Source organism: Marmota monax, unplaced genomic scaffold (genome assembly GCF_021218885.2).
Source record: "Marmota monax isolate L192 unplaced genomic scaffold, Marmota_monax_Labrador192_F-V1.1 WCK01_AAM20220418_F8-fsc00005, whole genome shotgun sequence".
Classification (NCBI taxonomy): Eukaryota; Metazoa; Chordata; class Mammalia; order Rodentia; family Sciuridae; genus Marmota; species Marmota monax.
This window is the reverse complement of record NW_026692254.1, coordinates 13,070,824-13,095,721: the sequence shown is the minus strand read 5'-3', so window position 1 is coordinate 13,095,721 and position 24,898 is coordinate 13,070,824. Positions and strand designations below refer to the sequence as shown.

Here is a 24,898-nt window from a genome sequence, read left to right as displayed (position 1 = left end):
GGATGGATGAACTTAGTTCTGGAGTCTGTCCAGCCGGCTAGCTCAGGGAACCAAATCCCAATGCTTTAATTGATATTTACACTCAGGTCAACCCTGTTCCTACACTGGCTTGCTGCCGCAGTCTGGCTGGGCACAATCAGGAGCCACTTGTCAAAAGAAACTAACTTTATTTTTAGAACCACACACGCCAAACAAAACAGCCTCTCAGGAAAAACCCTCAGAGCCTCAACTGCCACCACCAGCTTTCCACAAGCCTCTGTCTCCCACACAAGCTTCTCTCCACCTCCCACAATCCTCCTGCTCTTGCGGCCGATTGGCTGGGTCACGTGGGCGGAGCCAAAAAAGTCCCCCAATGAGCAGCTCCGTGGTCTGAAAGGGCAGGGAAACAGCCCAATGAGCATCACCGCAGAGGAGCCAATCAGCTAGATGTTGCTGGGGCCGAGGAGCCAATCAGCTAGATGTTGCTGGGGCCGCTGTGAGCCAATCATCAGCCGGCAGCTGGAAGTTTGCTGGCAGCTGGAAGTTTGCTGGGGCCCCTTCGGCTGTGGCTCTCAACAGCTTGCTGCTCAGTCTCCAGCTTCTTTGGCTCACAAGTTGGTCTTTTAATTTAGAAGAAGAGTAAAGATGAATATTTTAGAGATGTTCCCTACTGTCTGCAAGGTTATCAATACATTAAAAACATTCATATATCAGAATCTGACTCTCTTGCAATAGAAGGGACCCATCTTATAAAGTTTGCTATCCTACCTGTATTAGTCCATTTTCTGTTGCAATAACAAAATACCCAGGACTGATACTTTATAAAGAAGAGAGGTTTATTTAACTCACAGTTTTGGATACTAAAAGTACAAGATCATGCAGCCGTGCCTGGGGAGGGCTCCACAATGGATAGAATTGTAATGACAGGAGAACATGCAACAGGGAGAGATAGCATGGTGAGACAGGAAGTCAGAGTGCAGGGAGGGACCAGTCTTCTTCTTTCTGTAATGACCCACTCTTTCAGAAACTAACTCCATTCTAAGACCAGCATTAATCCCTTCTGAAGATGATGTCCCAATAAGCCACACCTCTTAAAAGTTCTACCACCTGTTATATTGCCTCATTGTGGACCAACCTTCTGACAAATGTACCTTTGGGGGGTCAAACCACATTCAAACAATAGCACTACTTGGAAGTGGAGGTCTGCCTTGGACAATTCTTAACCTTATGCTTTGCTATCTGGAATTAGTCCTGTCACGCCCCCCCACACACATACACACACACACACACACATACACACAAACAAGGCTTTGTTGTGGTCTTTCTTGGAATTCCATTAGGTTCATAAATTAATTTTAAAAGAATTGATTTTTTTAATCTTGAATTTTTGCTATTTGTTCACAATAAACTATTATTCACAATAAAAAATTTTCTATATTTTTTCTTGAATATCTAATATTTCCATTGCTGATATAAGTCATATATTTTTTAAAAATTATACATCCTGGCTTTTGCTAGTCTATGGGATGGAATTAATTTTGCATGTTTATAACATACACAACAGTACAGCTCAACCATCTTACTTAATTCCAAATATTTTACAATGTCATTGGATTTTCTATGTAAATAATCGTACCAACTTGGACAGTTTTTCTTCCTTTCTACTTTGGGTACGATTTACTTCTTCTGATTATCTTGTGCAGTGGTTGGGCCTGCTGTACAGTGTTAAATAGAAGTGATGGTGGCAGCCATCCCCAGGTCCTTCTTCATGCTTGCTATAGGGTTTCTTCAGTTAAGGGAACTCTCGTCTGTATTAGAGGCTTTTTACACTAGTGTTGAAATATCAACTCCTATATTATGTCTAATGGGTGATCAGATGGTTTTTCTCTTTTAATGTGCTGAATTCCGTTATCAGTTTAGCTTATGTTAAAACATCTCTGTGCCAGGCATGGTGGCAAATGCCTGTAATCCCAGGGGCTCGAGAGGCTGAGGCAGGAGGATCATGAGTTCAAAGTCAGCTTCAGCAACTTAGTGAGGCCCTAAGCAACTCAGCAAGACCCTGTCTGTAAGTAAAATATAAAATAGGGCTGTGGATGTGGCTCCGTGGTTAAGCACCCCTGGGTTCAATCCCTGGTACAAAAAAAAAAAAAATCTTTGTAATACTGGAAAAAACTCAAATGGGTCACATTATATTTGTAATATGCTACTAGATTTTAGTGTGTCAGTATTTTGTTTAGGGTTTTTGCATCTACATTCACAAGGAATAATTTTCCTCTCTTGTTCTTTTCACATCTAGATATATCTTTTTTTTTAAGAGCTGATTATCTCAAAACAAGCTACATAATTTACCACTCTTATCCTGTAGTATGAGGATCTCTGTCTGAATTCTTCTGTTCCTTAATGGATGCCATATATTCTATTTTAGATTTACAGTACATTTTAATGTGTGTGAAACCTTTCTTTTCCAAAAATTTCTTAACAATGCTTGTTTATTTTTTTCTTTCACAATCTTGTAAATTTAGGGTAAAGTCAAAAATTTTTAAATTGTGTTTTAAAGCTAGAGGTGAATTAGGATCTCAATGGTTTTAGAAATTTTGAATTTATAAAGGATTTTGTATACACTCTCTCTCTCTCTCACACACACACACACACACACTTTTGGCCTGATTACCCTTCCTTGAATATCAGAAAAGGGGCAAATGGTTTTCTTCATCTTAAAGGTTGATAGAGCTATAAGGAAAATAGTCTATGAATTACAGTGATTTATACAGATTATAGTTTAGATAATTTACAGCCATCAAGTAAAGACTAAAATCTGTGGCTTCAGAGGACAAAGGACAGATTTTCAGTTAACAGATAACTGCACCACTGTGGAGAGTATGCAAGTTTCCTCATGGGTCCTGGTCAAAGTTAAAAGTGTCGTTGAACAAAGCACATATTTGGTGTGGGGAGCAGTCCTGTCCTCTTGCACTATTTCCTTTATTGATGGCACTGGACTGGTCAAATCGAGACCAAAATTCACTTACATTTTTAGGAATCTTAAACAGGTTAAGTGTTTAGCTTTCACATGGATCATTTACCTTCTTTATATAACAACCTTATTTTAGCTTTGTTTATAGGATCAGTATTTAAAACAGCCACAAAGATCTCTGTAGCCAATAACTACTTTCTATAGGAACAAATTAAATGGCTGAGGGTCTGTTGCAAGGTGTATCCCATCACTTGAGAAGTTTTATGGTAAATGAAATTCACAAGTTTTACACACACACACACACACACACACCTGCATGCACACACTGATCATGCTACCAAGAGGTTTTTGTTTTTATTTTATTTGTTTTTACTGAGTCTTGTTATTGTGTTAATTTATTTAAAGGTGAAGACAAATTTTTCTGAGTGTGTGGAAGTTTGTAAAGTGAGTATGTTGTTTCCTTCTAGTCCAAACTTAAAATTCAGAAGAGAATAATGAAATATTCTATAAACTTTCAAACAAATATTTAACAATCACCTGTTTGGGATGATCTATTCTACTACACAGAATAGTAGAAAATATGGACTCTGCTCTATTCCTACTGCAGGGTCTGAGACTTACCTTTTTTTAAGCTAACAAACTAGCCTGTTCCTTTTTACTGTTAATTCTCTGGCAGAAGACATGAGACTCCTGGTTCAGAAACAAAGGACTTCATTACTCACAGCAAAAGCAGTAACCAGAGCACTATGTTGGCTTGTGTCAGTTCCCCACGTCCCTCCTGTCTCAGGCTGGTGATATAAAGGATGCATCATGGATACCTGCCCAGTGAGTTACATTGTAGGGGAAGAACAATGAGCTTGGGGTATCTACTGCCTAAAATCTATGCTTTGCCTAGGAGAGTGGTTCCCTTCTTCCTCAAGGTTGTTTCTTGTAAACACAACCTGGGGAAACAAACTGGGTAGAGCATAGTCAAGGTTTTCCATTCTTGACAGGAATTTGAAGCCTGAATGAATAAACACAGGGGGCATCAAATGCATCAGGAACAGGTACAAGGTCAAGGTCATAGACATGACCTCTAATCCACATCTTCAGCTCTAACCACCATTGTCAACTTCTATTTACTAAGATATCTATCTGAGGGACAGGCTGCATGACAACTCAGCCTCTTCATGTCTCAAACCACATTGGTTACTCTGGTTTTAGGAATGCTTCCCATCTATGATCCCCTGGCCTAGGTGCTGGCATCTCATGTTCCCACCTACCAGAATCATCTCCTATTATCTCTTCTTCCTCATCCCAGTCCCCCTCCACCACTGCCAATGACCAATAAATGTCTATGCCCTGCTGGTTTGGACTTTCAAGTCCCTCTCAGACTATCTTCATGTTTCTTCCCTGCACCCTAGTTTGTCTCTCCAGTGGTGTCTCAATGGTCATTTCCAAGTTTTCAGGAGAGTTTCATTCAACAGATGTTAACTGAGCACTGATTATGCTCAGATTCTGTGCTAGACCCTGCAAGGATAGTCTTTATTATCAATCATTTGTCAAAAGAGGGTGCATCATTTCTTTCCCAACATCACACTCCATGAATTGTACCCTCCAAGATGGAGAACAGGAGGAAGATGTGTGCCCTCATCTTACTCATTCTTAATACTCAAAAGTCCTAGCTAGTGCTATAAGGCAAGAAAAAACAAATAAGAAGAAAGTATTTAATATCATTCCTAGGAAATTATGCTGAGTGAAACAAAGACAATTCCAAAAGTTTACAGCCATATGATTTCATTTATGAAAATTCTTAAAATTACAAAATTATAAAAACATAAAACAGACTAGTGGCTGACAGATGTTAGAAACAAGGGATTGAGCAGGCAGCAGGGGGAGGGGTGAGTATTTCTACTCTGACTTAGTCATTGTTAGATTCCTGGCTGTGATATTGTGCTACAGTTTTCAAGGTGCTACCATAGGATACACAGGACCTCTCTGTATAGTATTTTTTACAATTGCATGTGAATCTACAATAATCTCAAGATTATTTTAAAACTTGACATTTTATTAAGCACTCATTGAAACTTGGAGTTGCATGTTGTGATTGATAAAAAAAAAAATCACCCACTTCCTTACTTATTGACCATTCCAAGAACTTCTTAGATATTTTACGATCTAATAATTATCAAAATTGTGAAAGAAATTACTTAGTATTAAGAATAATTTGATCAGCACTGTAAAAGAATAAACAAAAGTATTATATTTAAGGCCAATTTTGACTATGAAAACACACACACACACACACACACACACACCATGAAGCAAATGGCGCTCAATTTCTACCCTTGTTCTGGACCCAGACAGAAGGGCTAAGGATTCTACTGCCTGGGTGGCCAAGATGAGTTGACCTTCTCCTGCATCTTTTTTCACAGGATCTCCTCTTCAGTGTGTGCGCCCTCAATGTCGTCTCCACCATCGTGTGTGCTTTGGCCACGGCTATGTGCTGCATGCAGATGGTCTCCTCTGACGTCCTGCAGATGGTGAGTGGCCCTCTTTCTGCCCAAACCCACCCAAAGTGGTGGGCCTGAACTCTTTTCCCACAGCCAGTTTGAGACCAATACAGAAGCAGATGCTTCTGACTGGAAGGGGAGCCTCCTGACCCTAGGAGATTGCCTCATATGAAGCTCCCTAGAAGACAGATCATCCCTATGTTTGGTGCCACCAATGTCTTTATTTAGATGTTGTTGGAGTTAAATATTGGTAGAGTCCTACCATTGCCCTGTCCTAGATGGCCCTTGACATGTGCTCCTGGATAATTTTAGTGAAAGCCTGGCAGCTCTAGACATCCTCAGGGTCCAAACCTCCAGAGCAAAGCACCTTCCTCACACTTCACAATTCTCTTTTAAAAAAGGAAGTTCAGAGTTGTCAAGAGATTAGTTCTCAATTGAAAAACTGCTATTCTTTGCTTTTTAAAATTGCTAATTAACCCTGAGCTCATAATCCAGTGGCAGGTCAATGGCCCATCATTTGGCACCTGGGCCAGAGTCTCATAGAAGAATAACTGCTGTTCCCAAGGAACCGATGAGGCCAGAAGCAGGGGTCATACACTTAATTAATACACATTTATAAACACATATTTCATAAATAATGAAGGTTCCTGGTTGTTTCAATGTGGATAAAACAAAGCTCATTGTCCAGTGTGTTACAACTAAATTCAGTACAAGTAAGAGAAATTGATAAGAAGACCTTTTTCTTTGATGCTAAGGGTAGGAATCCCACTGCCTATCTCACTCTTTCCCTCCTTGTCTCTTTCTCTTAGTTTATTTTCTGTTACTATAACAGAAGACCCAAGATTCCGTAACTTTTTTCCTAGTACCAAGGATTGAACTCAGGAGTACTTTACCATTGAGCTACACCTCCAGCCCTTTTTATTTATTGATTTTTTTTTTAATTTTTGAGACAATGTCTCAGGAAGTTGCACAGGCTGACCTCAAGCTTGCATTATTCCTGCCTTGGCCTCCCAAGTCACTGCGATTAATGGGCATGTGCCACCACACCCAGCAAGAATGGGTAATTTATAAAGAAAAGAGGTTTCTTTAGCTTATAATTCTGGAGACTGGAGAGCCCAAGATGAAGCAACTCTCTCTGGTTGGCTTCCCATGAGGGCTTCCAGGCAAAAGGCAGAAGGGAAGTGGGCACAGAATGAAGACAAAACACAAGAAGAAACCTTGCTTTACAGCAACCCACTCTGGTGGCATCTGATCCCATGAGAGTGAGAACTCACTCCTTCCCCCCCTCCCGGTAGCATTAATTCATTAATGAGAGTTCCCCCCCACCAGGCCCCACCTCCCACCCAACATTGCCACGTTGGGAAATTCAACCTCAACTTGAATTTTGGTGGAGACCCATATTCAAGCCACAGCACCGTCTTCCTGTCCCCCAACTTGCCCCTGGAGAATAACCCTGCCTTCCAGCCAATGTTTCGTGCATCTCATCAAAGAACAGGCAAGATGTTCCTGGAGTAGGCTCATGCTGTTGTTTTGCTCATCCACCCTGGGGCATGATCAGTCAATCAAGATATTGGGCAGAGAGCATCATTTCCAAGACATTAAAAATCTGCTGGTCCTGATCATATGCCATGTGCAGCCTCCCCTCCCCATATATATCCACACAGCTGTCATAGCAGGCTGACCTTTCGGAGAGGTTGCAGTGTTCTGAAAGGTGTCTAATTAAGCAGTTATTCAGCAGAATGAACTTTTGGCCTTGTTCATGGAGGCCTTGTGTTGGCAATTTTCTCCAGTGTGTTGTGTAAAGGAAAGGTTAAGTACCAGGGGGTGTACTCACCTCAGCAGATTTTACTATCGATCTGGAAATATCACACCAATTTGACCAAACTAACAAAACTAAAAGCTATAAATGCTGGGAGTTTGCATTCCCCTAGTTTTAAGCAATAAAATGAAAATAATGCTTTAAATTAGTTTTAAATACACTTTAAATCAACTAAATAAAAGAGATGCATCTTCTAGCTATGAAAACATGTACGTTTATATAACAGCAATGTGCAGGGTCATTATATAGTTGCAATGTGTGGAAAAGGAGGAGGCCTTGAGTCACGAGTTTAAAGTCAGGCACATCCAGGTCCAAGCACACCTCTTCTCTGAAAAATATGACTCTGGCCATATCACTGTACTTACCTGTGACTTAGTTTTCTCACCTGTGAAATGAACCTAATGGAATACCTGGTGATCACTCAACAATTATAATCTATACTGATTTTTTTAAGTGCTAGACCCATGGTCTCACTCTTACCAGGCAAGTGCTGTACCAATGAGCTACACTCCCAATCCTGTTGATTTTTAAACTTGGAAGGAACATTAATTTGTCATTGGGACATCACAACAATGACTGCAAATATTTGTGGATATACTTGTGGATATAAAGTATATACTTTGATATACTTTATACTTTGTTATACTTTATCAACTATAAAACACTATGTAAACAAATTATTGTAGCATGACAACTGTTTGAGTAGGTTTTTGGTTGTTATAATAAAATACCTGAGGGTGGTACTTCATAAAGAAAAGAGGTTTCTGCACCTTGCAGTTTTGGTGGCTGAAAGTCCAAACAGCATGGTGCCTGCTCTTATGAGGCTGCATTGCATCATGGCAGATGGCATCATGATGGATAGCATCATAGTGGCAGTAGCATATGGGAGAGACTGTGATCACATGATGAGACAGGAAGCCAGAGAGGGACTCAGAAACCAAGCTTGTTCTTTTATATCAACTTGCTCAAGAACTAGCTGTCTTCAAGAGACTGGCTTTAATCCCTTCCAGAGACCTTGTCCCCTGAAGCTAAGCACTTTTCCCTGGACCCCACTGCTTTAAAGGTTCCACACCACATTCCAACACTGCTACACTGAGAACCAAGTTCAAAATATGAATACTTGAAACCACTGCAAAAATGTAGCAAGCTCCCATCAGAAACTGGCTGTTTCGTCATTAATTATGCTGTGAATTAGTTTGCTTCAAACCCCGGCTTGGAAGTAGAAATAATTAAGCTTCCTACTGGTGAGGTCCTCCTCCTGTGTGACCATGTGCTGTGGGACTACTAAGGCTCTGCTCTGTCAAGACCTGGCTATGCTGCTGAGCTCCAGAGTTGCAGCAGAGGCTGAGACGTGGCGGAGCATGATGTGCACCTGTGGACCAGCACCTGTTGGTGTTTTTTTCCTTTGCTTTAAATGAGATTATTTCTGCTCTTCTGTCTTCACAGAGCCACTGAGAAGATGAGTCTGTGGGAAATGGGGGAAATTGATGCTTTTTGAAAAAGCCTGGGGGGCCTCATGGAGGTTGCTTTTGGCATGTGGGTAGGAGGCTGGACCAGGCCGACTCCCCAGTCTGAACCCTCAGAGAAGTAGGGAAGCCTGGAGGAGTCTTGTTATGCCCAGAAGGATGGAACCAGGAACTGAGTTGTGCAGGAGGATGCTTCAGAATCTTTCTTACTTAATTTCAATTGATCAGTTAGTCATTTAATTAAAAATGTAACATATGATCACTGAAACAAGTCCAATAATATAACAAAATATAAAGAAAAGTTAATAATCTCCAGCCCCGTGGAAGGAATCAATGCCAAAACTTCGCAGTGATTCCTTCTGTTTATTCCTTTATTTCTCAAGAGCTTATATAAATGAATAAAAATAATCTTATTTCTCACTTTTTGTCCCTCCCTTCCTCCTTTCTGCCCCTTCCATTGTATCGGTACATTATATTTTGTTTATCCATTCATCAGTTGGTGCTCGAGTGTTGTTTCCACTTCTTGGCTTTTATGCATAATGCTTATGAAGATCCTTGCATACACTTTTATGTGGACATAATGTTTTTTTCCTCTCTTGGGTGTATGTCTAGGAGTAGAATTGCTAGGTCATAATGAAGACTCTGTTTTGAAGAACTACCAAGCTATTTTCTAAAACAACTGCACCATTTTCTACCTAATTGCCAATACTTACCTATCTTTTAGTTATAACCATTCTAGTAGTTGTGAAGTGGTATATCATTATGGTTTTGATTTTCATTTTTCTCAGGATCAATGATGTTGAACATATTTTCATGTGCTTAATGGCTTTTTGTATATCCTTCTTGAGAAATATTTTTTCAGATCCTTTACCCATTTTAAAAATTGGGCCTGGTACAGTCGTGCATCCCTGTAATCTCAGCGGCTTGGGAGGCTAAGGTAGGAGGATCACAAGTTCAAAGCCAGCCTTAGCAAAAGTGAGGTGCTAGGCAACTCAGAGAGACCCTATCTCTAAATAAAATACAAAATATGCCTAGGGTATGGCTCAGTGGCCAAGTACCCCTGAGTTCAATCCATAGTATCCCCCCACCAGAAAAAAAAATGGAATTTTTGTCTTTTTTATTACTGACCTGTAAGAATTCTTTATATATTCTTAATATGAGACTCTCATCAGATACATAATTTGCAACCATTTTTCTCCTATCCTTTTGGGTTTTTGCTTGATGTTAATTTGGATAAAGTACAGTCTGCCTATTTTTTCTTTAGTTGCTTGTGCTATTGTTGTCCTATCAAAGAAACCATTGCCTAATGCAACATGGGGAGGATTTATGTCTATGTTTCCTTCTAAGAGTTGCCTAGTTTTAATTCTTACATTTAGGTCTTGAGACCATTTTGATTTGATTGTTGTATATATTGTAAGGTAGAGATCCAGCTTTGTTCTGTTTCCTGCGATGCTTGTTGAAATTACTAATGTTTCCCTATTGAATTATCTTGGTAACATTGGTGAAAATCCGTTGACCAGACCATAGAGGTATATGTTTTTACATTTGGACTCAGTTCTATTTCATTGATTAATTTGGTCGTGGTTATTGTAGAAAGTTTTCTCTTTCTTTCTTTCTTTTCTTTTCTTTTTTCCTTTTTTTAATCTTTTTCAGTATTAAGGATGGACCCCCAGGGACAAGCATATGCCAGGCAAGTGCTCTACCATGGAGCTATATCTCCCACCCTTTTTATTTTATTTGGAGACATTGTCTCACTAAGTGGCTCAGGCTAGCCTCAATCTTACAAGTTTCTTGAGTAACTGGAATTGCAGGTGTGTGCCACCATGCCCAGCTTATAGGAAGTTATAAAGTTGAGATGTGTGTTATCTCCTAACTTTGTTCTTATTTTTCAATATGGTTATGGAGATTCTGTGCCCTTTAGGTTTTATATGGATTTTAAGATCAGTTTGTCAATTTCTGAAAAAAAAAGGAAAAAATAAAAGGAAAGAAAAGAAAACCTATTTGGGACTTTGATTAATATTGTATTATATCTGTGGATCAATTTAAGCAGTATTGTCATCTGATTGATATTGTATTCTAATCAATAAACATGGGATGTAATTTCGTTTATTTAAATCTTTTTTAGTTTCTTAAGTTATATTTTGTAGTTTCCAGTGTAAAAAAATTACACTTCTTTTATTAAATTTATGTCTGAGTATCTTTATCATTTGATGCTATCATAAATGGAGTTGTTTTCTTTTTATATAACTTGTTGCTAGTGTATAGAAATTAAAATAATTCTTTCCATTTTGTCCTTAAAACCATTCTGAACTTGTTCATTACCTTTAACTTTTGGGGAGATTTTTTTTCTATATGCAAGATTATGGCATCTACAAGTAAAAGTAGATTTACTTCTTCCATTTCACTCTGAATGCCTTTTATTCAATTTTCTTGCCTAAATGTCATAGCTGGAGCCTCCTTCATTAGCTGGGGAGTGGACATCCTTGTCTATAACTATCTTAGGGGTGGAAGCTTCCAGTATTTCAGAGATGCCCTTTATCAGGAGGGTTTGGGAGGTTCTCTTCTATTCCTAATTTGTCAAATGTTATCCTTTATTATAAAAGATTTTGGATTTTGTCAAATGCTTTTCTGCATCTATTGAGATGATCACTTTTGTTTTCTCCTTTATTCTATTGATAAGGTTTATTACATAGATTGATTTTCTGATGTTAAACCTATTTTGTATTCATGAGAAAAATCCCACTTGGTCATAATATGAAATTATTTGTGTGTGTTCCTAGGCTTTGATATCAGAGTAAGATTGACCTCATATAATGGGTTTGGGAGTGTCCCCTCCTCTTACATTTTTTGCATGGGTGGGGCAGGACATTTCTGAAGAAATGTTATTAATTCTTCCCCAAGTGTTTAGTAGAGTTCACCAGGGAAACCTTGTGAGTAGTTTTTATTATTATTATGAACTCAGTCTCTTTACTTGTTCACATTTTCTGCTTCTTTTTGAGGATGTTTTAGAGTTTGCATCTTTATAGAAATTTCTCCATATATGATTGGTATTATATGGACAAATAAAATTTGTGATGTTAAATATGTTAAAATAAAATTTGTACATGTGTGCATTGGCTGTAAGTTAAAATAAATTGTACTATGTTTGTAGTGTGTGTATATTGGGGGGGGGGGTCCTGCAATACCTTTTTTGGTAGCTATTATTCATTTACCAATGAACTATTCATACCCAAAAGGAAGGTGTTTGTTTGGCATCCTTGAGGGTTTTTTTTTTTTTTAAATGCTTTCACAAGCCTGACTTTTTTCTTACCCTCTCCTTCCTTTGGAATGTATTCACTTCCTTCCTTTCTTACACTGTGGCCAACTTCTGGGTTTTCCTGAGGTAATTGAAAATGTTTAGTTCCATTCTTCAGGCTTTCTCCCATGGTATGGCCTTTCTGTTTCAATTATCTTTAATCTTGAAATCGCAGCACCCCATCACATTTCCATTTATTTCCCCTCTTTAGCTCTATCTAGCATGCACAGCTTACCATTATTTCTGTGTTCTTTATCTTCCTCTATTTTGACACCTTCATTCTGACCCAATTTTCATTTGGGGAGCTCAGTGTAACTCTGTTTTCCTAACCCATCATTCTGATGTTGTTTTTACCTGAGACCTTCACAGTGAAAAGCACTAATCGATGAGGCGAGCATTCTCCTCATGGGGGAGGACATTGTGAGCTGGTGTGCAGAAGGCCTCTTGCCATCCTTTCCTGATAAGCTAACGCTAATTTCTTTTCTCAGAAAGAACCTGTGGGATCCTCCTAACCCATGGCCCCAGCCCCAACTGCCCTTCTTGGTTGAACAGCGTGGGGGGCAGGCTGGGCTGAGGGAAAGAAAGCCAGTCTCCTGCTGAGCTGTGGGGCCTGCTCTGGATCTCTGGCTACCACAGAAGGAGCATTTCTTCCTGTTTGAGCCCAAGGGGCAATTATGCAGGCCTGGCATCCCTGCAACACCTGTGGCCCTGGACTCTTACTGCCACATCCCAGCCTTCTCACTGCTCCTGAATGTTGGCAGTGGAGACCCTGGATGTGAATTCTACTGTGGTCCATATGCTAACAGCATATGCAACAAAACACAATTCTAGCTATAACAGTTTCTCAGGAGAGTCCCAGGTTTGTGTCAATGACTTGATATATTCACTCATTTTTTATTCACTTATTTGCCCTCTCATTCATTGGTTCATTCTTCCGTTTGATTAGTCAGCAGACATATCGTATTTTGCTACGAGTTTAGTGCTGTTAAGAATGTAGAACTCTGAGAAATAGTCATCCAAAGAACCCATAACTCCTTTCTTATTTGTATAGATCAGCATTTTGGGATAATTAATAGTTGTTGAAACTAACATGATAAATGTATATGTACATGAAATGTAGTGGGACATCTACTGTCAAAATCGATGAAGCTCAGGTACTGTAATGTGTGGAAGTAGTGGCAATAGATCATCTGATTATACAATTCAGTTTATTGATGCAATTTAGTAGAAAAGGCTTTTTACCTCCTAAGTGTCTATACTATCATTTCTTTAGTTTTATTTTAAAATATAATCTCATTTTTTCCCATCACATTACTTTCCTCCCCACTTCCTTCATCGCCAGCCACTTTAGCCTCAGGATGATCATCCGCTATTACATGCATCTCCATCAGTCACTGGCTTGTTCACTTCATCTTCTATTATTGTTACATATTCTCTCACCTCTAAGTTTGTGCCTTATAAAGTAGAACTCCTTTAGAAACTGCACATAGGGAATGTGACTTCCACAGTTGTGGTAATGTGGTAATGTGGGCACAGAGCTGGTATGGATGCAGGCCACTTGGGGACATAACCCCACTGATACTCACCAGAATATTCTTTGTTCACCCCCTTGCAGAATGCATCTGTTTGGATCTAAAGTGGCCATCCTTTTAGCCTGGGCTCAGTAGCAGATGCTACTGTTCTGTCAGACCAGCACCAAGGGGCAGCTGATTAACCTAAGCAAATAGTTAAAGCAGACATTCAGCAAATGATGCACATGACTTACCTTGAATTTAAATATGCTTCAAGCATGTCTGCCAGTCTTGCGATTTGTAGAATTGATCTTTCCTTTGGTCTTAGGTCCATTTAGTGTGTCAAGTTATCTTTCTCGCATAAGCTTCATGAAAATTGCATAATTTGTGATTTCCAGGTTCAGTTCTTTTAAAGTGGGATAAGCCATGGGAAGCAATGTGAATGCAGAACACCCTTAGATTTTTTTGTGATTTTTATGATTCTCCTCACTCTCTTAGAACTGCCTCTCCAAGACCTAATTTGGCAGCAGTTTCTGCTTAGCTACTTTGATTTTTCAAGTCTTTCCAAAGCATTCAGGTTGGTTTTCTTAGAACAAGCAGCTCTTTCTGCCTGCATCCAAATGTCATTATGCAGTTACTGTATTATCTGAAACTGGCCTTTCCCTGTGAAGGAAAACATGTCTAGGGCCCTGACTGGCATGGAACTCACCTGGGGGATTAGGAGCCATAGGGTAAGCAGGTGCCATCCCAGAGTCTAAGCACAGAGGAAGAGCACCAGCTTATCTGGTGAGCTGATAATAAGGAATCAATTAAGAAAATTCTTACTATAGTAGTAATTCTGCTATTTCTACTAAGTCTAAGGAAGGGTAGAGGAAGAGAGCTTTACTCTTGTATCTCTTAGTCTTTCTGGAAAATCTCAAAGGTTTTATATTCCCTCCAGAGAGTGCAGTGAGAAGGCTGGGGGAGGTTGCTCTGCTTCCTGGTGAAGCAGAGAGGGTAGCTGCAGGTCAGAAGCCAGGCTAGGGAGTAAAGGCAGGTGCACAGACCTGTCCTGGGGCCTGGAGAAGAGGGTGCTCAGAATGCCAAGGTGTTCCTGGAAATCCCAGACCCATGTCTTCAGGCCCTACTGGTCTACTGTGTCTTCCATGATACCCCCATGGAAGGAGATGGAGGCATGGGGGCAGAAGAGCTAGTACTTATGATAAGAACCTTTGTTTAAGCCACATGACACTACCATATGGGTCTGTGACTGAGAAATTATGTTTCTTGGTATGGCCCTTTCAGGTCCCAGTGGGGCCAGGCCAAAAAAATTCACATGGTCAATAATATGCTGTCTGTTGTGTGGGTCCTCAGTAGACTGTCAGGATCTGAAGACCAGTCCTCTGCTATCCAGTCTTTTTGTGCTTTCCCTCAAATCCCAGCTGCTGGGCTGTGTAGATGGAATCAAATAGAGGGGCTCTGTGCTGCGGATCTTAGCAAGCTGCCCAAGCCAGGTAGCCCAGTTCTGGTCACCCCTCACTTCCAGGAGTGTCTAGAAGGACAGCTGGGATCCCTTTCCCCAGAGAAGACAGGATGACAGACTCTCAGATGCATGCTCCTTTTATGTGGGAGCTTATCAGGAGGATCTTTATGTGGGAGCTTATCAGGAGGATCTTTGTTACCACATGGGCCAGATGACCCAGGGCAAGCAGAACCACTTGGAAGAGATGACTTGGTGCCCTTTCTGCCCACCACCTCCAGATGCAGTCATACTTTACACCTGGCAATAAAAGTACCCATGTGAGGTCTCAGAGCATAGTACACTGGAAGTTGTGGGGGATGTGGGCTGACCGATGGGCTTTCCAGGGTCACAGTCATTTCTGCCTGATCCTGAAAGATGGCAGGCAGGTTGCCAGGTGAGAGGGAGCTGGGGATCCAGGAACTGGGAACAAAATGTGTTTGGTGTTTAGGGTAGAGATGAAGCAGTTTTGTTCAGAATGAGGAGTTTTTTTGGCATTGGTTGGTTAGGAAGCTGGAAACTTGATGGGATTCAGTGAGCAGAGGTCTCATTCACAAAAGAGTTTTCAATGGCATTGACCTCATTGGTTTAAAAATAGCTCTGCTAACAGGATGGAAACTGAATTCCAGAGGCAGAAAAGCAAAGCAGAGAGAGAAGTCAGCTGCTTCTGTATAGCATAATGAGCAGGGGTTTTGCAGAGGCACCACAGTGAGGAGGTGTCTGTCTGTCCATACAGCAGATGTCCCAAGCTAAAATCCACTGGTGGATAAAACAGGAAAAGAAAATGCCCTTGGTTAATACAAGGAGAAAGTTACCTAGGAAAGCTTTCACACCCCAGAGGGAGGAGGACCGAATGGAAGGAGGGAGGGGAAGGACCACAGTGGCTTCTTTCCTGCTGCTCCCTCTTGGCTCCCTCCAGCGCCCCCTACTGGCAGAACATAATGCGGAGCCAGCTGGCAAGGGAGCCTGGGAAATGTAGTCTGGCAGCCGCGTCATCTCAAAACAGAGGACAGAGCTGGTGACCTTGGGCAGCAAGGCATATCCTAACCTCATTAAACAGATGCTGATGCTGGGGGAGAGAGGGAAGAGGGCAAGTGTGACTTGCAGCCTTCTTGCTGGGAAGGCTGAAGAGCCAAGGTAAAAGTGTCCTTTGAAACAAGCCCAGTCTGAGCTGCTTCCATGAAGATGGGGCCAGCAGCACACCCCTTGAAAGGGGGTCTGGAGCTTGAATCTGATGCAGAGTCTGTTTTTGTTTGTTTGTTTCATTTGGTGGTACTGGGGATTGAACCCAGGCCCTGGCATATGCTAGGCAAGAGCTCTACCACTGAGCTACACCCCCAGCCCAGAGTCTGTCCTTTAATATTCATAAGGCCTCTGGTGTCTAGCAGCATCCAGTCATTTAAACTTCCTAATGGAATAGTCTGGAGCTCCCACCTTTCCTAAAAATGCTTGTTCACATGCCTGGTGGACTTATGGCTTTAATAGACAAGTGTTTGGACTTTTGCATTTCATTAGTTTTTCTTGAGTATGTTATTGATTTTCCTAATTCCTGACAGAGACTAATTCAAAGTATTTCCTTGTTAGACCTCATGGACATTTGCCCTCATCCAAGTCACTTAGCCTTTGTGCTCTAAGCATAAGGATTAACAGCTTTCCATGGCAGAGAATGACAGATGCACGTTCAGCTGCTCAGAGCTAGTGATTTACCTCTATTTCAGACAATTTAACAAACATAGCTGTGGGTCAGATCAAGCTGGAAAGGCAAGGAATGTGCTCTGTGGTTAGAAAGACCCACAGGAACCATTTTTAATCTCATGTGTTATGTGTTTTGTCATAGCCACCCATTCTTTCTCCAGCCATCTAGAGCATGCTAATTTTGCAGCATTTGACCATATTCAGGATTATGACCTTACTATACTGTGCTAAAATGTTCTAATGTCCTGACCTCTATCACCCTACCTCTGGTGTCAGAAGGCACTTCCTACCTGACAGCTTCAATCAAGCTGTTCCCCAGCTCCAACACCCTCTGGCTCCCTTGTGTTCCCAGAATTAAGAATTGACTTCTAGAGCCTTATCTACTTGTTATTCTAAAACATCCTTCACTGGCTTGTGACTGTTCTTGCTCCTGAGTATCTTCTAACCCCAACCCTTGAAATCCTACCTGTCTTTCAAGCCTATTCAGATGTCATCTCCTTCATGAACACTGTATAGATCCCAGGTTCCTAGACTGCTTGGTGACTTCATTGTTTTCTAAAGGAGTTGCTGTGCTTGACCATCTACAGGTGACTCTGGGTTCTTACCTCTACACCCCGTCCCTCCCCTTACTTTACATGCCATGCAGTGGGTCTTCCCAGAGCACAGAGTCTTGACAGGCCAGGGTCTTTCGCACCTGTACTCTCCACTGAAATCAATGGAGCAATATCTCAGGCATCTCCATGCCACAGGTGGCCTCTGGTGACCTAGGGTGGAAAGAGAAGCAATTATTTGTTCTACTTCAGAAATGGAAACCAGACATGCAGCATTCATTGTGAGTTTTGCTCCATTTGTTTACGCAGCATCTCTCTGTTCAGGGTTGCCTTAACAATGTTCTGGAGCTCATAAAGGGGTCTCTTCACAGGGTATGCAGAGTCCTTGGAATTGCAAAATATAATAGATGTTCTGTGTCTAATGGGGACTGTAATGAAATATTTGAGAAATGTTGGGTTAAAGGATTAAACGGTGAAGTGAATTTTTCAACACAAGCCTGATCAGGACCTTTAACATACTGATGCATGTTGCAGGGTTCTGAGAAGAACATACGTACAGAGCTCTTTCCACATGTATTTCACTGTAGGAATTTGGTGGAGGTGCTTCTTGAGGATTTAGCATTGTCTCATGAACATGCTTTGGGAAGCATGATTACATTGTGGATAACCAGCATCTATTTCATTACAGACTTTGAACAGTAAAATCACAGAAGCCAGCATTGGTGGTAAGGATGATATTAATGACTTCCCAGATGGTATTTTTTTCTCCAGAAAAAGTGTAGCGGAGCACTCCACATAACAACATGGGAAACCGGCGTAATGAGGCTTCCAAGGGGAGATATGAGAGCGAAGCAATCCTTTTAAAGTGTGTGTTTAGCAGCTATGGCTTGACAAATTAAATTACAGACATTCCACACTGATCATTAAAGCTTATGTATAATTAGCTTAATTAGACACGAGCCGCACAAGATGTCCCAAATAACTCTGATTCTGTTTTCCAGTTCTTTCCACAAAGGTCGCATTCTGCCAATCCTGCCTGTGTGACTCCCCATGGCACAGTTCTCCATCAGACGCTGGATTTCGATGAGTTCATCCCCCCGCTTCCACCTCCACCTTACTACCCTCCCGAGTACACCTGCACACCCTCAGTTGAGGCCCAGAGGTGGGTCTACCTGCTGATGCCCCAGATGAGTGCCAAACCACTGGGATAGGAAACCATCCTGGGGAGGAGAAAGTTGAAATGCCTGCTTGCCTTCAGGGGAGACACTGAGCAGAACAAAGACCATGCCTTGGAAAGTGTGTTTGAAGAGAAAACAGACAGTGAAGGGGAGAAGGAGAAGTGTCTATTGGTATCTTTGCAATGTCACCAAAAAGAAAGCACAGGCAGAGAGAAGTAGCTCTATAAGGTTCTTGTGATGTGCAAAACGTTTAGTTATTCTTAGAACATATAAAATTTAATTAAAGATTTCATCAGTGGTCTGATTATTTTAATAGACAGGGCCATAGAGTTCCTTGAAAAGGTGGATGTTTTTCCAAAAGAGAAACAAAAGGTAAAATGGCCCAGTGATTCAGGCTTTTATTTTTTAAGCATGACAAGTGTTGGTTGAGGAGAAACCTTGACAATCGGTGTTCTGATTGCTTTGAGAAAATCATCCGCAGTTGGGGCTGTTTCCTTAGAGAATGACAATGTAATGTGACAGACAGTTCTGCCTTTTCAGGGGCCTCCACCTGGACTTTGCTTCCTCTCCATTCAGCACTTTGTATGATGTTGCCATCAACAGCCCTGGCATGCTGTACCCTGCTGAGCTCCCTCCGCCGTACGAGGCCGTGGTGGGCCAGACTCCTGCCAGCCAGGTGAGGCCAGCGATGCAGGTGGGGCCAGTTCCTATGGAAGTGCTCAGGGAAACCTCCTTGGCCTGTCCTCAGAAAGCACTGGGCCTGGGGCCCAGTGGGATGTGTGATTAACACCCATGACTATCCTGTCCTACTGTGTGCATCTGTATTAATTTAAGCCTTTTTTTTTTTAAGCCTGAGGTCTTCTTAGCCCTGGGCTATAAATGAGGTGATAAATTCAGAGAGCAGGACCTGCCTGATGTCATCCGAAGCTCTCATCCCTGCCCTTTAGTCATCCTGAAGGTCCCCATCTACATAGTGCCAGACCTTATCTCATCCACTGACCAAGGAGGTGTCAATCCTGAGGAACCTCTGTGGGTGGGAGAGTGCCCAGTTCAGCCTCAGTCCCACAAGCCTCAAAGACCGTCACATCCATTAGAACAGGTCATCTTTGCTAGGCCAGTGGTGGTAGGACAAGAAGAGAAGACAAGATTGTGCCTACTCTGTGCCTAGTGGGAACGAGAGTGTTTTCACTCTTGGCAATTGTAGGGGGCAATATTTGCTATACAGACTCTCCTTCAGAGTGGCTTTTGACAAGCCAACTCAGCATCGGACTTGGCCTCAGGAGTCCCTGCCCACCCTGGCATAAGAGATGCTGCCTGAAATGCCCCAAACGGCTCAGCAATCTGCACACGTCACCTCTAGACTGGGCCAAGGACTTCAACCTTTTGTGTGTGCAGAGTAGAACCTACTGTGTGAGCTCTGCCTGTGGGAATGGGATTCTTTACTGAGAAGGCAAATCATGGCCTTGAAATTCCTGAATTTGCAGTTATAGAGAGATTCTCTTGAACTTTTTCCTTTAAAGCTGAATGGGTTTCTGCCTTCCTGATGTGATTCATCTTCCCACTTATGATAAAATCATAAACTCTGCCAGGTGCCATGGCACACGCCTGTAATCCCAGCAGCTCAGAAGGATAAAGCAGGGGGACCAAGTTCAAAGCCAGCCTCTGAAAAAGCGAGGCACTAAGCAATTCAGTGAGACCCTGTCTGTAAAATAAAGTGTAAAATAGGGCTGGGGATGTGGCTCAGTGGTTGAATGTCCCTGAGTTCAACCCCCCCCCAAAAAAGTAATAGTATTAATAATAATAATAATAATAATTAACATCAATATCAGTGAAGACTGATGGCTGTGATAAAAGTCTTTAGCACTCAGTGCACTGCAGGACACTTGTCACAGGCACCTGGCCTGTACCTGGGCGGGGTCCAGGGAGGATCTGAGAGTTCAGAACACATGGGTATGAGGCAGGGAAGGGTGGGGAGAGAGCTGGGAATGCCGCTAGGAGAGGGAACAACATTTGCAAAGACTTGGAGGAAGGAAGAGAGGGAATGATCTACCCAGGAAATAGAAAGCTACGCAGGACTAGTCTCAGATGAGTGGACATGGATGTCCAGGTGTGATTCACTGGATTTTAAGGTCATCAGAACATTTGAGTGGGTGCCCACTAGGCAGCTGGATCTGTAATTTAGAGCCTTAGAGAGAGTAGAGTTAGCCACAGAGATGGTCACTGAGGCCTGGAAATGAGGGGGATGTCCAAGGAGAGGGAATGACACCATTTCATGTTGTAGCAGAAGGGCCTCCACCCATAGGACAGGCTGCAGAACAAGCAGAGCACTGAGTGGGGATCCCACAAAGCCTGGATTTGAAGAAAACAGCAGTTCAGAAAGAAAGGGATGGGCCTGGACTGCCCAGAGGCTTTGAAATACTGAATCCTTGGATCCACCTGGCTTACCAGCAAGGGCCAGCTGGTGATCTTGGCAGGAGCAGTATTGATACGATGGTGGAGCAGGAGCCAGTTTGCAGTGGGTAGAGGAGTGGCTGGGACATGAGGAGGGGTAGGAAGCTATGGGTCTTAGTTCTTTGATTCCAGTGGGCATTCTAGTCCTCCAAGGACTTATCAATCAAATCCTGATGGCTGGGCCTGTCCCCAGGGTTTCTTTCTTTCTTTTTGGTACTGGGGATTGAACCCAGGGGCACATGACCACTGAGCCACATCCCCAGCCCTATTTTGTATTTAGAGAAGGGTCTGAATTGCTTAGTGCCTTGAATTTGCTGAGGCTGGCTTTGAACTCGGGATCCTCTGCCACAACCTCCTTAGCCTCTGAGATTACAGGCCTGCACCACCACAAGGCTGCCCCCAAGATTTCTAAGTGACTAGCTAGTTGGAGGAGAAGGGTGTGCTAAGAATTTGCATTCCAAACAAGGTCTTAACTCCTGCAGTTGCAGGGACCCACCTGGAGAATTAGAATACATCACTATTGCAAGACATTTGCTAAAGAGAAGATGGATGGTACTTAGAGGGGAGTGTGGGTATAAGGACTTGAGGATGTCACCAAACAGATGTGAAAGGATCAGAGGAGGGGGCAGTGGGTCTAGGGCAGGTCCCTCCATGGAGGGTATTCCTCAAGAAGGCAAGAGGGGGAAGCTGATGAGGCATGCAGCAGATGGGCAGCTGTGCCTTATAACCATCAGGGGCACCAGTCAGGGTGGCAGGCGCACCTGGAAACCCTGAAAGTGCACGGGGGTATGTGATTCTCTCCAGCTGCCTCAGAGAGGGATGGGCAACTCTGCCATCCTCTGCTCCGTACCACGAGCCTGCTTGCTACCATCACAGAATTGCAGCTCCATGTTGGGGAGTCTTGGCCGGCTTCCTCATCCTCCCTTTTGTCAGCTGTGACTCCTATTTCCAGAAGAGATGACTGGGTGGAATGATTCACAATCCCAAGTGCACTCGCTGTGGAAAGTGGCAGGACTGGGCATGCTGCTCTGCTCAGAGTCCTTTGCTTTTCAACAATAAGAACCCTGTCCAGGAGCCCCCTCCTCCAGCCCCCACCCCAGCTTTTCAAGGCCTCTGAATGCTAGAAAGAACTTTGATTTGAGTGTAACATTCTTTGACGAACAGACTATACTGGAGGATGACAATACCGGTTCTAAGACCTATATGACACCATTCTCTAAAACTAGTGGAAATGCTCTATGTTGAAATTTCTCTCATAGAACTTTGGTGAGAAGCATTTTAAGGTCAAAGCCTTGTCTCACGTCAGCTTGCGTTAGCTCAAAAAACTCTAGCTCGTAAGTGCTTACGCAAACATTATCTGCAGAAACAGCCCAGGCGAGTGTCTGTCTGTGTGGCCTCTCTCACAGCCCGCCCCATGTGGGAGCAGGACAGCATCTGGTGATCAAGGGGCCACTGCGGCCCACAGGCCAATTCCATTTGACCCCGTGCTCTAGGAGCACTTTTCAATTCCACAAACATCTCCGGGAGTCCAGAAGTCAATGAAACCCATGACCGTCCACAGAGGGATGGCGATCCCACCAGCTGCCCCCTCCCTTAGGGTGGCCGATGATTCCCCCTGATTAGACAGGGAAGAGCTGCCCCTCCTTCACCGCACAAGCATCTCCCTGGGCAAGGAGGAGGTTAATTGTGTCCCCTTGTTAGGACAAATGGCACATAGATTGCCTATCAGGACTCGTTTGGATAAAAAGAGGAAGACAGAGTGACAGGAGAGTGAAGCAGCATCGTGTGGCTCTGTGTGGTAAGGAAGGTACTCCTGGGTTGTTTTTTTTTTTTTTTTTTTTCCCTTAGATGAGCTCTTTCTCTGTTGCCCAGGCTGACCTGGAACTCCCAGGCTGAAGCCATCCTCCCACCTCAGTCTCCCGCGTAGCTGGGATTGTAGACGTGCATCACCACACACGTGTGAGAAGACATTCCTAATTGAGGGAGGAAAGCCACCCTTGATGAAGGATGTTCATTTAGACCTGTTCCCCTCTGTGGATCAGTCACACGTTGCCTTTGGCTTCTTCGGTAGTGATGTCGTTCTTTTCAGTGGCTTCTGGCTGTACTCTTGAGCAAGTTCATAAGGAGTGCATTTCTTTCTACAGCAGTAAAGTTACCGAGGATTTATCGGTTTGATGTTCCTGTTTAAAAGATGATATTACGTTCCAGGGACCATTTCTATCCACGAGTACTCCATGGGATATAGAACCAGGGATTGGACAGAACCCTCTCCCTTCTGGAACTAGGAGTCTGCTGTGGTGAGGGGACAGGGACAAATCAACTTCTTTGTGTCTTCAGAGGGAGAGTTGAGCCTGGCTTCTGGGTAGGGGTGGGGTGTGGGTGTGAAGGAAGGAAAGGGCATTAAGGCAGAGGGCACAGCAAGTCAAAGGCACAGAGATGAGATGACTAGGAGCTGGTGTGGGAGCTTCAGGTACAGGAAGGAGGTCACCAAAATGGCCTGAGTTCAGGTGTTGTCACCCTGCTATCAAACTATGGAAGTGTCTCTGAAAATTGACCCAACAGTGCTTTGAGGCTATATTTGGTGGCAGCATGGTAGGCAGAAGCAAAATCTAAGCATGAGGCTACAAGACCAACAACTCCAAGCCCTGAAAGTCATTAGTTATATGTTCAAAGGAAATGACCTCTACATTTTAAAGTCAGTGTCTCCAAAGACTGCCTTGAGAATGTAATTCACATTTTCCATGATTGCTGATAATTGCCCCCAAATAACAGCTCTTCAAAATTGTGGTACTAGATAGCTGACCTCATCCAGGAGTGAGGAACTCATTACAGAAATAGGGCAGGATTTCCTTGCAGTGTTAGTCACACAGCTGTCTAATAGGAAGATGAAGGGGAACTTAACTGATTTGCCTGAATGCCAATTGATCTTTCAATTACAATGACTGGTCAAAATAACATACCTGAGATTTTCTAAGCCCAGGTTAAGTTATGCATGCCCAGGAGTGTCCCAGTTTAAGTTACATATGCAGCCTCTCTTTCATGGGCCCTCCTACTCACCTCCTTCTAGGACTTCTGTTTATGAGCCTTTATCACATACCTCAAATTTTAACTTAAGTTCCATGCCACAAATTTATTTCCTGTCCACCTTCTTCTACTTTTATAGTTCATCAACAATGCTGCGTGAAGTGAACAGCTATTTTCCCCACAGCTTCAGTGTGGCAAGGTGGTTTTTGACATCAGGGAAGACCAAATTCAAATTAAACCCTTGGCACTCTGCCTTCGAAAGGTGATAGATGTGCTCCCAGGAGCTGTCTCCTCTCAAAACTAAATTTTCTAGCTCTTGAATGCAGGGAGCCAGAGGGAAGTGAGTACTGCTTCTGCAAAATATGAAACGAATCCAATTTCCTCCTGACCTTGTCCCACTGTGTATTTTATTTCTCTTGTTTTATTTATATTTCTTTATTACCAGAAGCTCTTTTTTTCCCCTTCCAGGCAGCAGGTTTCTAAGTTACCTTTCACCTCCACACACACACAAATCAAATAGAAGATTAGATATGGTAAGAGAGTTATGGAATGAAACAGACCTTGAGGGCATTGTTCATGTGTGTGTGTGTGTGTGTGTGTGAGAGAGAGAGAGAGAGAGAGAGAGAGAGAGAGAGAGAGAGAGAGAGAGAGTATGTTAGTGGAAGATTCTAGCAGAGATTCCCAAAATTGGTTATTGGCACATAGCAACACAATGAAAGAAAAAGGTGGATGCGAATGGTGGTGTGAATTATTCCTCACCTGATTCCCTCCCCACAAGTAGGAGAGAGCTGAGAGGTCTCCTGTGATGGGGTCCCAGGAAGCCTGTAGGTAGCTCTCTCAGGCAGCTCTTTCTCTGGTCTTCCCTGTCTCCCCAGCCCTCCTCCCAGCCCCCACAGCAGGAAGCAGCTCACACCCTTTGTGTTGGTGTAGAGGCTGCAGCTGGAGCCACCTGCCTTAGCACTAGCCTG

At 42.8% G+C, this 24,898-nt stretch overlaps 1 protein-coding gene across 1 annotated transcript in view; it reads left to right on the top strand.

Moving 5' to 3' along the window:
* The window catches only part of Entrep2 (endosomal transmembrane epsin interactor 2), a 420,764-nt gene that overhangs the window by 385,549 nt on the left and 10,317 nt on the right, over nt 1-24,898 (top strand). The window contains exons 5-7 of the mRNA XM_046435750.2: nt 5,365-5,472; nt 18,279-18,439; nt 18,996-19,131. Of these exons, the coding sequence (XP_046291706.2) occupies nt 5,365-5,472; nt 18,279-18,439; nt 18,996-19,131 (405 nt within the window). The remainder of the gene's footprint in view (nt 1-5,364; nt 5,473-18,278; nt 18,440-18,995; nt 19,132-24,898) is intronic.